General features: G+C 39.7%; 1 protein-coding gene across 1 annotated transcript; it reads right to left on the reverse strand.

The window, feature by feature from the left end:
- Nucleotides 1-5,241: 5,241 nt before the first annotated feature.
- Nucleotides 5,242-6,384, reverse strand: LOC139719744 (G-protein coupled receptor 84-like). The gene has a single exon (XM_071631134.1). The coding sequence runs from the start codon at nt 6,382-6,384 to the stop codon at nt 5,242-5,244; it is 1,143 nt and encodes a 380-aa protein (XP_071487235.1).
- Between the last annotated feature and the right edge of the window lie 7,475 nt (nt 6,385-13,859).

Consider the following 13,859-nt stretch of genomic DNA (forward strand, 5'->3'; position numbering starts at 1 on the left):
TTTGTTGTGACCTGATCTGTCAATCATCGCTAAAGTACTGAAATGTTTAACAAAAGACATCGAAATGCGCCTTCCACTCGACTCGGCATAACTTGCATGTTTCTGTGATGTTTATGTGACTAACAAAATACATGGCGAGGGAACATGCAAGCAAGGAGGTTCGAGAAATGGAGTCACAACAGTCTTATTCGCTTTGATCCCATGCTCGAAGCCGCCACTCAAAAATATTTGAAGTATTGATCAAACTGGATCTGCCCCCCCCCCCCATAGGAAGAAAATGAATTCACGTCTCATTGCATAATGACCAGCCACTGTCCAATGAAGATAAGATGTCTTTATGATGTCTTTACGATGGTAATTACTTTTCGCTATCCCTACTTACAAACAATGGGCGGTAGACAATGGTAAAGGCACGGGGGTGCGCGAATAGAAATTGCGCAAATAGATATCAAAATTACTCGACCGTACATGTCTGTACACTAATCTGACATATCAAATTATAAAGAACTATACCTGAAGATGATACCTTAGTTCCATTTGTCGGAAATAATCAGAGAAGTGATACAACCGGCTTTCCATGAGGGTATAATTTCAAACACTTTCACAAAATACAGCTCAGATTGACACTTTTGCACATATTTTCGAACGGAATTGACTTTTGTTTCATATACTGTATCATTAGGTGAAATTTCATTGCATTTTATTTTGATATATAAACGCGCAGCATATACCCGCTATCATGTTAGCTTTAAAAATGAATCTTCAGATTGCTCAGAAAGATGGGGGCTTCAAGCATTGAACATCAAAGGCACAAATACACCTGTGGAATTCTTCTGTCCATCCATAGAAAACTGACAGCTGATTGAATAATTATAGTCAGTTGTAACTCCATCTCTTGAACCTCCTTGATGCAAGGTATGTTCGCATTCGGGGAGGGTTCATTCCACTGTCTTTTGTTAATCATATTAGTACTTAAACAATGAGTGACGGATGAGTTCACAACAGGAATAGTGGTTTGGAAGGATTTTTCTTTTTGTGGGCGTATCCAAGTAATCTGAAAATGTAGAAAAATAGTTAAAAATATATGGAATGTTTCTAGACTTGTATTTGTTTCACCGCAAAAGTGATGTTGAGGGTAACATAAATCAACACAAATCAACATGCATTTGTATGTCAGAGAACCTTTAAAGGACAAGTTCACCTTCATAGACATGTGGGTTGAGTGAATGCAGCAATATTAGTAGAGCACATCATTGAGAGTTTGAGGAAAATCGGACAATCCGTTCAAAAGTTATGAATTTTTGAAGTTTCTGCTCACTCAAGGCTGGATGAGAAGACTACTATAGCTTGTGATGTCACATGAGTACAACGATATAAAGAAAGAATAAAGAAAATTCAACATATTCTCACTTTTCTCACATAACAAAAGAACACTTGACTTCTCTTTTTCAGAAGGCAGGGGGAATAATTATTACCCTTAACATTATGTCAGTAACAAGTCAAAGTAATGTGCACTTAATTCAAAAAGTAAAGTTTTGTGAAATTCTCTTTTTATTTTCTTTATATGGTTGTACGCATATGACATCATACACTAAAGTAGTCTTCTCATCCAGCAGTGACTACGCAGATACTTTAAAAATTCATAAATTTTGAATGGATTGTCCGATTTTCCCCAAACTTTCACTGATGTGTTCTACTAATATTGCTGCATTCACTCAATCCACATGTATATGAAGGTGGACTTGTCCTTTAAGATGAAACATCGATTGACAAGGGAAAGAAGAGCCAGATGGCAACGAGAGAGAGAGAGAGAGAGAGAGAGAGAGAGAATTGGAGGGAGAGAGGGAGAGAGAGGGGAGAGAGAGAGAGAGAGGGGGAGGGAGATAGGAAAGAAGGCAATGAAGAGAGATAATGTTTCAACATTAGAAGAGAATATTACATTTTACTAACCTTTGTCAATCATTTTAGTATCTACTTAATAGTACAGCAGTAACCACTTCTTAAATCAAGCGTCAAGTATGCCTGGATTAATGCGTCCATCTATTTAACGCGATACAATACACGTGTATGTGCAGATGACTGCCGTTAATTTCGATAATAACGAGCATGTTCTCTCGAAAGACATGCAAGAATGGTTACATTGAATGCAGTGCTGGCGAATGAATGAGTTTAAGGGAGGTGGAACATCTCCCTGGTTACACGGCCTCGTTTTACTCCACGTGGTGTGCGGGGAAATTAAACGTGACGCTGCCATTGCCTTGTGATATCATTACAGTCTAACGACAGCTAACAATAATGCGCGTCTTGTAGTTGATAGCTTTAATTGGCAGCTCGTGTGGTCGGAAAGAAATAAAAGATAAATATAATAATAAAAACACAAACAAACCAAAAACACATACCGCACAGCTTACGTGCAACATCATTGTCAAGATAGGGCCGACATAGTAAGTGTTGATCCGCTCGGGTTCAGCACGTTAAATTGAATACCGTTTTATGAATTTAGTTCAGGCTACGCTACGTTCATTCAAGGGGGCATGTGCATTGAGGGATCGTGCTCAAGTATCCAACGATACCGTATCCACTGAGACATAAGCTTACATGCAACATCACTGCCAACATACAAAGTGGCTGCTCGCAATATAGACAGAATCCCGCTTTTATCATTCAGATTACACAGCGTTCATTCAAGCATAGGCATGTGCATGCCATGTAGCGATCGTGCATAAGTATCGGTACTTTTACATTTATAAGCATTAACTATTCAAAATTTGAACACAGGACCCTCTGCTCAGGCAAACTAGACAACGATGAAGATAGTAATACATGTAGTAAATCTGCGGTGAGAGTGCCGTTGCAATACATATCTATAGAGTCATCAGCATCCCAACTCTATAGTTAAACATATTATGCCTCCAAAATTAGATGTTTCGTTACACCTTTCGTTCTATGTGATGTCATGAAAACGACCTTAAAAGTGGAAATCCACTCTGAAAAGTTGTTTGCATTAGATATTAAAAAACCCCAGAAAATTGGAGGAGCAGAATGGTGAGTTTCAGCAAGTTCTGATGAAAACTGAGAAAGTCATGATTTCTTGAAGATGTGATAAATCTTACATAAATTGGCAATTCTGTGATGTCACCTGCTGCGTCATCCCCATTTGCTCTGATCTATGAAATAAATGAAAAATCATTTCTTCATAGAGTAAAATTCTAATTGTACATGCTCCCTTGATTAAATAACTGCAATTTTTTTTTTCGGTATGATCCTATAGTGTGAAATATATGGATAAATACATTCCTTCATCAATAACAAAGAAAAGATATATATTTTGTGGAATTCTACACACGCGCGACAAAGGGTAAATGTGAAAGGAGCTCATGCGCTACATCACTGAGTCGCCAATTTGTGTGTGATTGATCGTAACTTCAAAAAGTCATAACTTTCACAGTTTTGATCAGAATATGCTCAAATTTTCCGTAGGCTTGAATGCTCCACTCATATTTTGTTTCTATCCACACATGCTATTTTTCGAAATCGATTATTGTTCCCATTCAAAGAGCACGCACAATTAATCCAAGGCTTAGTTAGAGTCCCTTGCTCGTCATTATGCGGGAAAAATTAGAATTGCATTTATTTAGTGGCGATCGTCAAATACAACAAACAACAAAAATATGACAAGTGCTATCCATCAAACTTTATTAATTTCAGTCAGCTATTATGACTGGGAAACCAATCCACTCATTCGGAATGCTATTATGATTGAATTGAATGATTTATGAAGGAGCTGTCGACGTATTTGCTTCAAATGGGTTCCACACCCGCTGCCTGTATTATTCCATATTATTTTGGTGGCAGTTGAATGAAATGAAATGACACAGTGTGACCTTCCGTAGCAAGGGCAATCAACTAAAGTGGCCACCTAATCAGGCGTAAAACCGAACACTCTCCATAATATGATAGGGAATTGCTCGAGTAACGCTTCCATATGTTCTTTTGGAAAAATCAAATCAAAGAGCTAAATTGAATTGAATTGAATTGAATATTTTATGGCAACGTTTTTTAGTTTTTCATGAAGTTGTTGAACAAGTCTCTATATTTTATTCAGAAAACATTCCGCTAACCTCTAGCAGGAGGCAACTATTAAGTTGACTTTTAATATCTTTCCAAACAAGAAGTAAAACAAATTCAATCCTGTACCACCACCACCACCACCACCACTACTACTACGACTACTACTACTATACTACTCAACTACTGCTACTACTGCTACTGCTGCTGCTGCTGCTGCTACTACTACTACTACCACTACTACTGCTACTCCTACTACTACTACTGCTAATACTACTACTACTACTACTACTACTACTACTATGTACCACTAGGCCATTATTGCATGTACTTTGTGAAAGCAACGAATCAGAGGGGATGTGGACGCTGATTCGTAAAGGGAATTCAACAAAAAAAAAATGCTAAAACCTGACGGCTTTGCAATTTTATTTTACATAAAGTGAACCTGTCTGAAAAGGGGACCTATCATCTTGCTAAATTTGAAAATTTACGAAGGGGTAATTTCTAGAGATTGAAAAAGAAAATCGTCGTGGGATCTTTGAACCTTACTTTCTTGTGAAAGATAATTAAGATTGTGTCACAACTTGCATCACTGTATGAAATAACGTCTTTTTATGATTTACAACATTACAGTGCTTTAACATGACAAGGAAATGGAAGTCCGCATACGACAGTCATTATGCTTAAATGGTCGGAAACGTAAACTCGTTTGATGAGTAAAAGTAAATAATTCATTCTTTTGACAACATGACGTAAGCGTAAAAATTGTGACGCGAGCGCCACTAAAGTTTGATTGCACAAGACCTGAAGTTTTCCGCATGAATTTGATGTATTCATCATGTTCAGTATGTCTAGCTATGAGAATTTTATTGATAACATGTTTTTACAGCATGGTGCCTAGATGACGTCATGGCTGGATAACATCACCGATGACAATATTTTATAGGCAAGCGCAATTATAGTGGACGAAGGGCTAGTGAAAATGTTTTGGGTTGATCATAGCTTAATGACGAATGGTGGCGTCTAGATGTGTTAGAGAAAAAGAAAATAATATTCTGACGAAAACTAGAGGAGACATGTACGTAAAACACATCGTCTTGGAGATGATAGGAGACATGGATCCTTAATTGTCAGCCACCTCAACCATGAGAAGGATATACAGATGGGGAGATTTTAAACATCCACACTGTGAATTTGCCCCAAACTTAGGCACCTGGAAAGACCAAGAAATTCCACCAGTTTTTTGCGCATGTCGGTCTGTAGGGATGCGTACAGGATAGGATTGATACAACTGCCTAACCAGTAGATAACTGTGCAGGCTGTGTAAGCTTCTGGCGGGAACAAAGTGTCGGCAAAGGCTATGGTCAGGATGAAAATTGGTCCGTAGCAGACGAAGAAAACGAAGAACATTAAAGCGCATATTTTACTGAGCAACACCTCCTGCCGTGAAATACCGACTTGCTTCGCCTTTCTGCGAGCCCGCGACTTCCGCTGTTGAGTGTCGTTGCTTGAATTAGAGCGCGACGTCGATGTCGTCTGCGCCATGATGCTCTCGTCTGTTTTATCAACCAATGTCTCACGGTCACGATGGGAAAACTCGCTGTACGCCGAAGTTGGCTCGGCGTAGGTTGATAAGTGTTCACCCGCCATGCTATTTGGTAAAGTTCGAGTTGCTGCGCTGGCGCCACTTTGTGCATGTTCAGTTTGTATTTTTCGCGAACTCGTCACAACCGTGCAAATGATGCGGGCGTAACTGTAAACAGCGATCAGCAGAGTTATCAAAAGTCCACCAAGTACCGACGCGTTGTAGGTCACTTTGGCAACCGATGAACCTTGCTCGACAATGCATCGTCCGTAGGACGGTATGAAGCGAGTTTTTGTCCATCCCATTCCTGATTTCAATATTTCGAGTCCTACTGGGATCGTCCATGCACACAAAATCATCAAGGCAACAGACTTCCTGCTACGCAGGTACACATTATGGCGATGCACCACGCAGAAATACCTGTACAGTCCGAGCATGGCAATGTTATTGGTCGTGACACCCACACAAATGAAGGAAAGTCTGGCAGTGACATGACAATACATCTCGGAATACCGCCACTCGTTGGTCAAGTACGAGTCCATTTGGAATGGGACCACGGTTGTAAGTAGGAGAACTCCCGACACTGCAAGGCTGACGATGAAAACATTGGTGCGCGAGCGCAGACTAGATGTGAGGAGAATGCAGAGGGCCACCGCTGCGTTGCAGATGACACCAGCGAGTACGCACGGTACCGCGACGCTGATAATAACGGTCACTAAGAGACTGGCCATTACTACTGAATTTTCAAATATCCAAATTAGTTGGTTATGACCGCATTTTGGGTTCTCTCACTACCCGGAATACTAGTTAACACAGCTTCGCCTACAATGTCTTCGTCACCATAAGATGGCTAAGATGACTGAGGTAACGGATAGGCAAAACTTGACGTGCAGTCATGCCTCGACAAGCAAAGCATTCGCTATAAGTACAAGTGGTATAACGATCTTAGCGATTGCAAGAGTCATGTTCTTGTACTAATCATAATGACATAACGTACATTAAGTCAAAACGCCCGCAGTCTTAGATCAACAACCAGCAGGAATATTTGAGTTTGAACCCGCCTAAAAGGGCTTCCCTTTTCTCAGTCAGAAACTTAAATCTACAGAGACGAGACATATTTCTAATATGTAATGTACAGCGGAGCAAAGAAATCAGCCACATTCAAGCTCACCAGCGGTTTTCCCTCTTGAAATATACACTAAATATCTGAAATAAGGAAGATTGACGTCGAATTGGAGTCTACATGCTCAGCAATCACTTTCCACAAGTAGTCATCAAACCCAGACGATCCCTGGGCAAACAACAGACGTCATATATGGCCAGGGTAGGGTAGGAAATATCCTCATGCCTTGTCAAAGTAATACCTCGCATATGAAATCCGTATCACAATCAACGCTTAGATTAAAACGAGGGCGTTATTTTCGTCACGTGGAGAGCTTTGCTTCGGCAGCGTTTTAATTACGCAAACCAATATAAAATGAGATCAATTGCAGCCAGAAATCTCTGTCTTGACAGCAACAGAATGTAAATTCAACACATTTTGTGCAGACGATACTCCAGCTTCACATTAATGTGTTTTGTTTGTTTGTATGTTGGTTTGTTTTTTGTTTGTTTTTAGTGGGAAAGGAGAGCAGAAAGAACGTATCTAAAGTAAAATTTGAATGATCACCCAGTGTCAACGGTTACAATTAATTTACTCCTTGTCAACTCTCTACCAGATAAACGTGTGGATCACGCGTTTATATGGCATAACACTTGTTCACTATTATTGTTTTTACTTGCTGGGAATTCTCAATAGATCACGTTTTTTCTCTTTGACTTCAGTCTTGAAGCGAAACATCCGTGTCCTAACTCAATTCATGAGACCTAAATGCACACTTCGCGGTGATACTTGACACAATTCGAGACCAGAGCAGGCAAGGAGTGTTGACCTATATACATGACACGTGACATAATCATACACATGCTTAGTTCTCCCAATGCATACGGGGCCAAATTTCTCATAAAACACTGATACGCAAGCCATCACATGTTCATCACGTGAAATTTGATTCGTAATATCGAGAAAAATGTTCAAACATCTCAAAATAATTGAACTCTATACCCATTGTATTCAAGACCTATGAAAACTCCTCCTAGATGAGACACCTGATAATCAAATTGTGTTGGTAAAAGAGAAACTCGCAACTTATTCAACCCCACTGGCATATTACTGCCCTAAATTCAATGAAGTATCACGGGGCAGATATCTGGACGTTAGGTTCAAGCATAGTTATGAAACTGATTGTATTTACCATACACCCATGCAGTCCTTTCAAAATGTTAGAATACAAGGAAATTGTTATGCGAGGACAGCTCTACATGCAATTGCTGTTTGACTGTTGGTGCGACAATAAGCTCTTCAGATAACGGACTGCTCTATTCACAATTACCCAGGGCTATTTGCACGAGCATGATAAGACAACGTGTAGTAAAGTGACCTTCCAACTGAAGATCAAAGATGATGGTGAATATCAGCTGTGCTTCTGTCATGGCGATGCCGAATAAACAGCAAAGAATATAATCTGTAAGTGGTTTCTTGAAATTACTTTGCCATCTATCTCTCGTAGACAGCTGTTCTTGTTTTGCTGTCAACGACTGACCAGAAATTTAATGATTTCAAGTGGATTAACTTTAGATTAAGTAGTATTGATTAGTATACTCAATTTTAAAAGATCTAGTTAAGACACACTCTGTCCGGCTATTCAGTGAATGTTTATGAGTCCAAAAATTATCTGAGACTCGAGAAATGTCGACATGGATCGCGTACGGATTCTCCTGATGCATCATGTAGCACGATATGCCGTCTTTGTCAATCGCAGCTCCTTGGAAGCTATACCGGGATGAAGATCATGCCATTGCCAATGGAGGTCCCAAAGCACCAGGACTGTGCAGTCCCTCTTATGTACAATAATTCAGAGAGCATGGCGGATCCTCATAAACATAATTTATTCCAAAACAAAAAGTATGTTCCGTCATTATCGATATCATTTAATGCCTATAACGTCATGTCACATAGTTTTGTTTCAATATCCTGACATATTTCTCTGCCTTTCAAGTTGAAATATTGCTCTGTGCCTTTCACATATTTGCAGAGAAAACAAGGTGACGCGATTTCATAATTTTTGCAACACTTCTTTCTATAAACATCGGATAGCTAATAGGCAACGCGTTTGACACTCTTACTCGCTGCTTCAGTGTGGTTAGACGACGTAACACCATGGGTTTCCTATTCAAAGCCAGGTTATAATGCTGACGAGTACGACACTGGTCAAACGATGGTCATGATGATGATGACGAAAAAGATTATGCGAACTGCCGAATAAGTGCCGAGAGGATGCCGAATAGTGCCGAAAAGGTCTCGGCAAACAGACGCAAAAACCTTTTTTCCAGTCTTTGAGTTGATGAAAAACTCACAATCCTCAAAGGTAATGGTCAAAGTAAATGTTAGCGCAAGAACACATGTTCCGTTCTTCGGGCGAAAACACGTTCTAATTCTGGAGACATTAAACCAAAGTGCTGCACTGTGTCGCATCTAGTGAAAAGCAAACATCGATATTTTGAATCTGAAAGCAATCTTGAATTTCCATTGTGACGTCTCAACACAAAACGGGAAAACACACAAGACACAATATATTAATGAACTTTGTACACAGTTGTCTCGCTCTGATATGCATGGCGGGTGGCTGCTAACTATGAAATTAAACATTGGTCAATTAGATGTGGAGGAAATGACATCAACAGGAGTTGGGTGAAACCTATGTCGGCCTTAACAAACACTGAAAAATTCTTTGTTCGGCTTTAATCAAGATTCACACACGTGTAGAAATTCCGTTAATGAGTCCTCTCCGTGACGAGAACAACATTCACAATGCGAGTAGAACATCAGATAGCCGAATGAAGTTAATTTGGTGTACGTAGAGTATTCATGCCGCATCCTATGGTTTACGGCAACGTCTGTACACCATTAAATGGAAATCCGAAACAAGGAGCTGGTGAGACTATAAGTTCCGTTGATAAGACACATTATTTAGTTCCCGTTACAGCAAAAACCGAAAGTGTAGCCAAGTAGTAAATGAGCCTCGTAATTGCCGACGATCTTTGCAGATCAAAAAAACGCGACACTAATTGCTCCAACATTCTCAGAAGACATAATCAGTCAAGCAAGACAGACATCCGGTTGGTTTCATAATTATGTTACCAAAGCTGCGATGAAGTATTTTCTGCAGTCTTCTACTCTGGCGAGCAGAAAACGCTAAGCCACCACTCGACAACAATCGGCCGGCAAAGTGATACGTGATTACTTCACATCTCATAAAGAAAGTACAGTGGTCGCTAAGCGGACGAGCCGCGCTCGTCCAAATGGGGTTCTGCAGTAGTTGACTCCCAGAGTCGTCTCGAGCAATGCATTTCCGCAGCGTGTGCGTCCAGGAACAATTACAGTAACAATTTTCGAAGGAACCTCCGCTATAAAATTCTATAGCATGCTCATGTCATTGATGTCCGGAACTACACCCCCCCCCCCAACAAAAATGCCGTGAAGAAGAAAAATGTGTTTGTTATATTGTTGTTCTTCTTAGTAAAACAAATTAGTGAAATTGTGATTCAATTTGTTTTATGGTGGAAAAAGAAATTATACATACTGGTATGCGCTCTTAGAGGGATTATTATACGACGCTCGTTGTTGCTCTACCAGCGCACATGTAACGTTGTCATATTTTCAATAGACCCGCTCTTTTTGAAATAGTCAATCAAGCATACAAATGCATTCGATTCAAACTCAATCATACCAATAGGACGAGATATGCGTATTATTTTCGCCCTCAAAAATATTTTTCCGTAAACTATATAACTTTTAGAATTTCTAAAAACCACTTTTTGTTTTCCATTGAAATAACTCCAATTTGCACCAACACACGACTAAATCGAAGTACATGCTCTGATGAGGAAAGACATCAAACTGAGTTTATTTGAAAAAAGAAAACACTCCACAATGATTTGAAAAAGGAATGATCATGAAATTTGTTTTACGTAGTACTGAAAATGTGGGTAAAATGTTGCTTGGTGGTTTGGCAGAATCAAATCTTCAGTGCTCTTTTAAGCGGCATTTAAATTGTGAAGAAATTCCGATATCACAACAAGTTGTCATTCAATCCGTATTTCTGCAAGTCCAATGTCCTTCGAGAGGAATTATTAATCATTGCACATAAACCCATCCTTGATTAAAATCAACTTGACCTTGCAGGATCAAGCTCCGTGTTGATAATCGAGGCTACCTATAGTCAATAATCAATGCTTACAAAGGATGCATGTCAGATTGTTATTCCAGCCATCAACTGCTTGTTTCTTTGCCTCTTTCTAGAACAATCATATAGAATTTGAAAAGAAAAGAAAGTCCAGCAGAGAGACATTAAGAAGAGGCAAATATTTTGATTCTGTATGATTGATTTGTTGATTTGATCAATAAAGACTTAAAGAAAAAAAAAGAAGAGGGCAAGAAAGTGACAACACAAATCCGAAATCCTAGGGTACGATATAAGTATGAGATTTACTGCATGCAGACTAATCATACCGTGAAAGTGAAACTCTCACTTAAATGTCAGTCATTCGTTTCATGATAGAATGTACACACGAACTGTACTGTGTAGTCTGCCTTCCCGTTAACACACATTGACGTGACGTCACTGGATTCGTGGAAATTTGATTTATCATTCATTGTTAGAACCAAAGTTTGAATGTGCAGTATTAAGTTAATCTATTGTGCTGCAGGTGTGAGGGTACTGTAATCGCATAAAAATGAGATTTGGTGTGTGTGTGGACTTTCGTAATTTCCAGGTTAAGCAGTATTGCACGAAGAGGTATAATCTGCCATGTATCGGCATGGCGAGGCATCTTTTTTAACCCTTAACATGCTAAAACATCCTAGCCTATATAAACTGTCATGCGCGATATTACAGCGGCGGAGTTTGGCGGTGGTAGTTCCAGGGGTTAAAGCACTATATACACACTGAGAATACATTGACAGTTTACGAATTTTAACTGGAAGCATACAAATTCCTCAATAATTCATGCAGTTTAATGGGCTTAGCTCTTCCATAAGCAGTGATCCGGTTGACAGTTGCCCATATCTACACCGTTCTGCACCAATTAGCAAATTAGCACTGAATATCCTGCCCATGCCTTTACATCCTTACAGTATATAGGATATTATTACCTTTAAATCCTTACAGTATATAGGATATTATTGTTAGACTCACCTATAATACAAGGCCTGTGCGACAAGGATGGCCGGGGGTGGGGGGCTTGGCCCCTACTTTTTTTTCTATTTGATGATGATATGATGTAACCACTCGTCCCCCCCCCCCATTGGAAGCCGAGTGCCTGTTGTACCAGAGTTTTTTTTTGTTGTTGAATTTTTTGCTTTGTTTTCTCTTTGTTTTGCTTTACGTTTTTTTCCTTGTTAGCTGATCTGATGAAAACCGGAAGTGGCACAAGAAATATACTGGGCCCTACTTTAACAAAACGTTGCGCCGGCCCTGTATTATCACTAGTGTTTTACATAATTAGCGTGTGTGACGTTCAGTGGTAGTGAACGGATATAGAAATGAACAAAACAACAACTAACAAACAGACGAAAAAAAAAAAAAGGTATCAACAGTGTGGCATCAATTCTGATACCTGATGACTTCTATGATAATATGATGTTGTGCTAGAGGCGGGATACAAGAGAAAAGTCCAATAGAAAGTAATAAACTTGACGATGAGACCTGGGCCCTGTTTTCCTGACATGGGAACTACACCGAGCCAAGTAATGAACTCAAATTTCGGACAGATTAAGATCAAACCTAGTTGGGAAGGATACACAGACAACCAAGATGTATTCTAGAATGTGGCAACGTGGGAGCCAGACATTGTTCCAAAATTGCTTAATAGTGAAACAGTTCATAATTTTTGAGCACTGGGTGATCGCAAAATTGTCCCTAAGATCAGTTGAGTTGAACTTAGTATTGATTTTAGCGCTTATCGAAACAGCCCCATGGACTAGACTTAAAATGGACTAGACTTAAAAGGGCAACTTTACACAACATGAATGTTTTGAAGCTCACTCAACCAACCGACCATTCTTAACATCCGCCCTACAATTCGATTTGTATAGGGACTAGAATATTACGAAGAAATTCGCTTTATCTCAGATCATGAATTATATCTCAGATACCATGGATACAGAATATAAGAAATTGCTGGAAATTACATCATTACAGGTGAAAGATTTCATGAATGTAGTGTTTTATAGACATAATAGAGAACCAACCAAGATAGTAGATAGATAGCTAGATAGCTAGATAGAGATAAAGATAGAGAGAGAGTCTTTCATAAGAGAAAAAAAAAAGATGGAGAGGAAAAAACGGGGCATTAAGGATTTAGAGTTCTGAGACAGCTTTTGCACATCATATGACAGCGAGTGGACGGAGCATCAAATTATGGAGGAGAGAGAGTTTTATTCGTGTATAAAGACTATTGATTGCGTAAATCTCAGTGATGATCAAAGAGAGATGGTGGAGACAGATGATGGTGAGGAGGAAGAGGAGGGGAAAGAGTAGGAGAAGGAGGAGAGAGAGAGAGAGGGGGGGGGGGGGGAGAGAGAAAGGGAGAGAGGGAAGTGGAGAACTGTTTGGAACTAGAGGCACTGAAGACAATTCCTAAACGGTTTTTGAGTCCTATTGATCGGTGAGCATTAAATTGAGCAATATTTGAGGAATTCTACACTCAAGGGCACCCTTCACATGTAAATAGCCCACCATTATGGTTGTAATGGTCATCAGGATTGGTGGACAGGTCTTGTGCATTAATTATAGCTAATAAAAATAACCCCAAGGCCAAGCTATTGCGGCTGCCATTATTCAGCGGCCTCATAAAAACCACCTGTGAACAAAAGCTCTAATTGCCTAACAATAGGCAGTCTGGGCAAGCCAACTATCTGACTATGGTGACAGAGACCCCAACTCTCCCGTTTTCGACGGGAGATCTCCCGCCGAAAACTCATTAATTTTGCAAAATCTCCCGTTCTCCCGCTGGAGATTTGATTTCTCCCGCCCTGGCTCTGTGTCTTCCGGTGGAAAGGATTTCTTACTTATTGCTATCGTATGTTGAAAAATAGAATATCTAG

Source organism: Diadema antillarum, unplaced genomic scaffold, assembly GCF_040938485.1.
Source record: "Diadema antillarum isolate AM-2024a unplaced genomic scaffold, OU_Dant_1.0 scf00000114, whole genome shotgun sequence".
NCBI classification, from domain to species: domain Eukaryota; kingdom Metazoa; phylum Echinodermata; class Echinoidea; order Diadematoida; family Diadematidae; genus Diadema; species Diadema antillarum.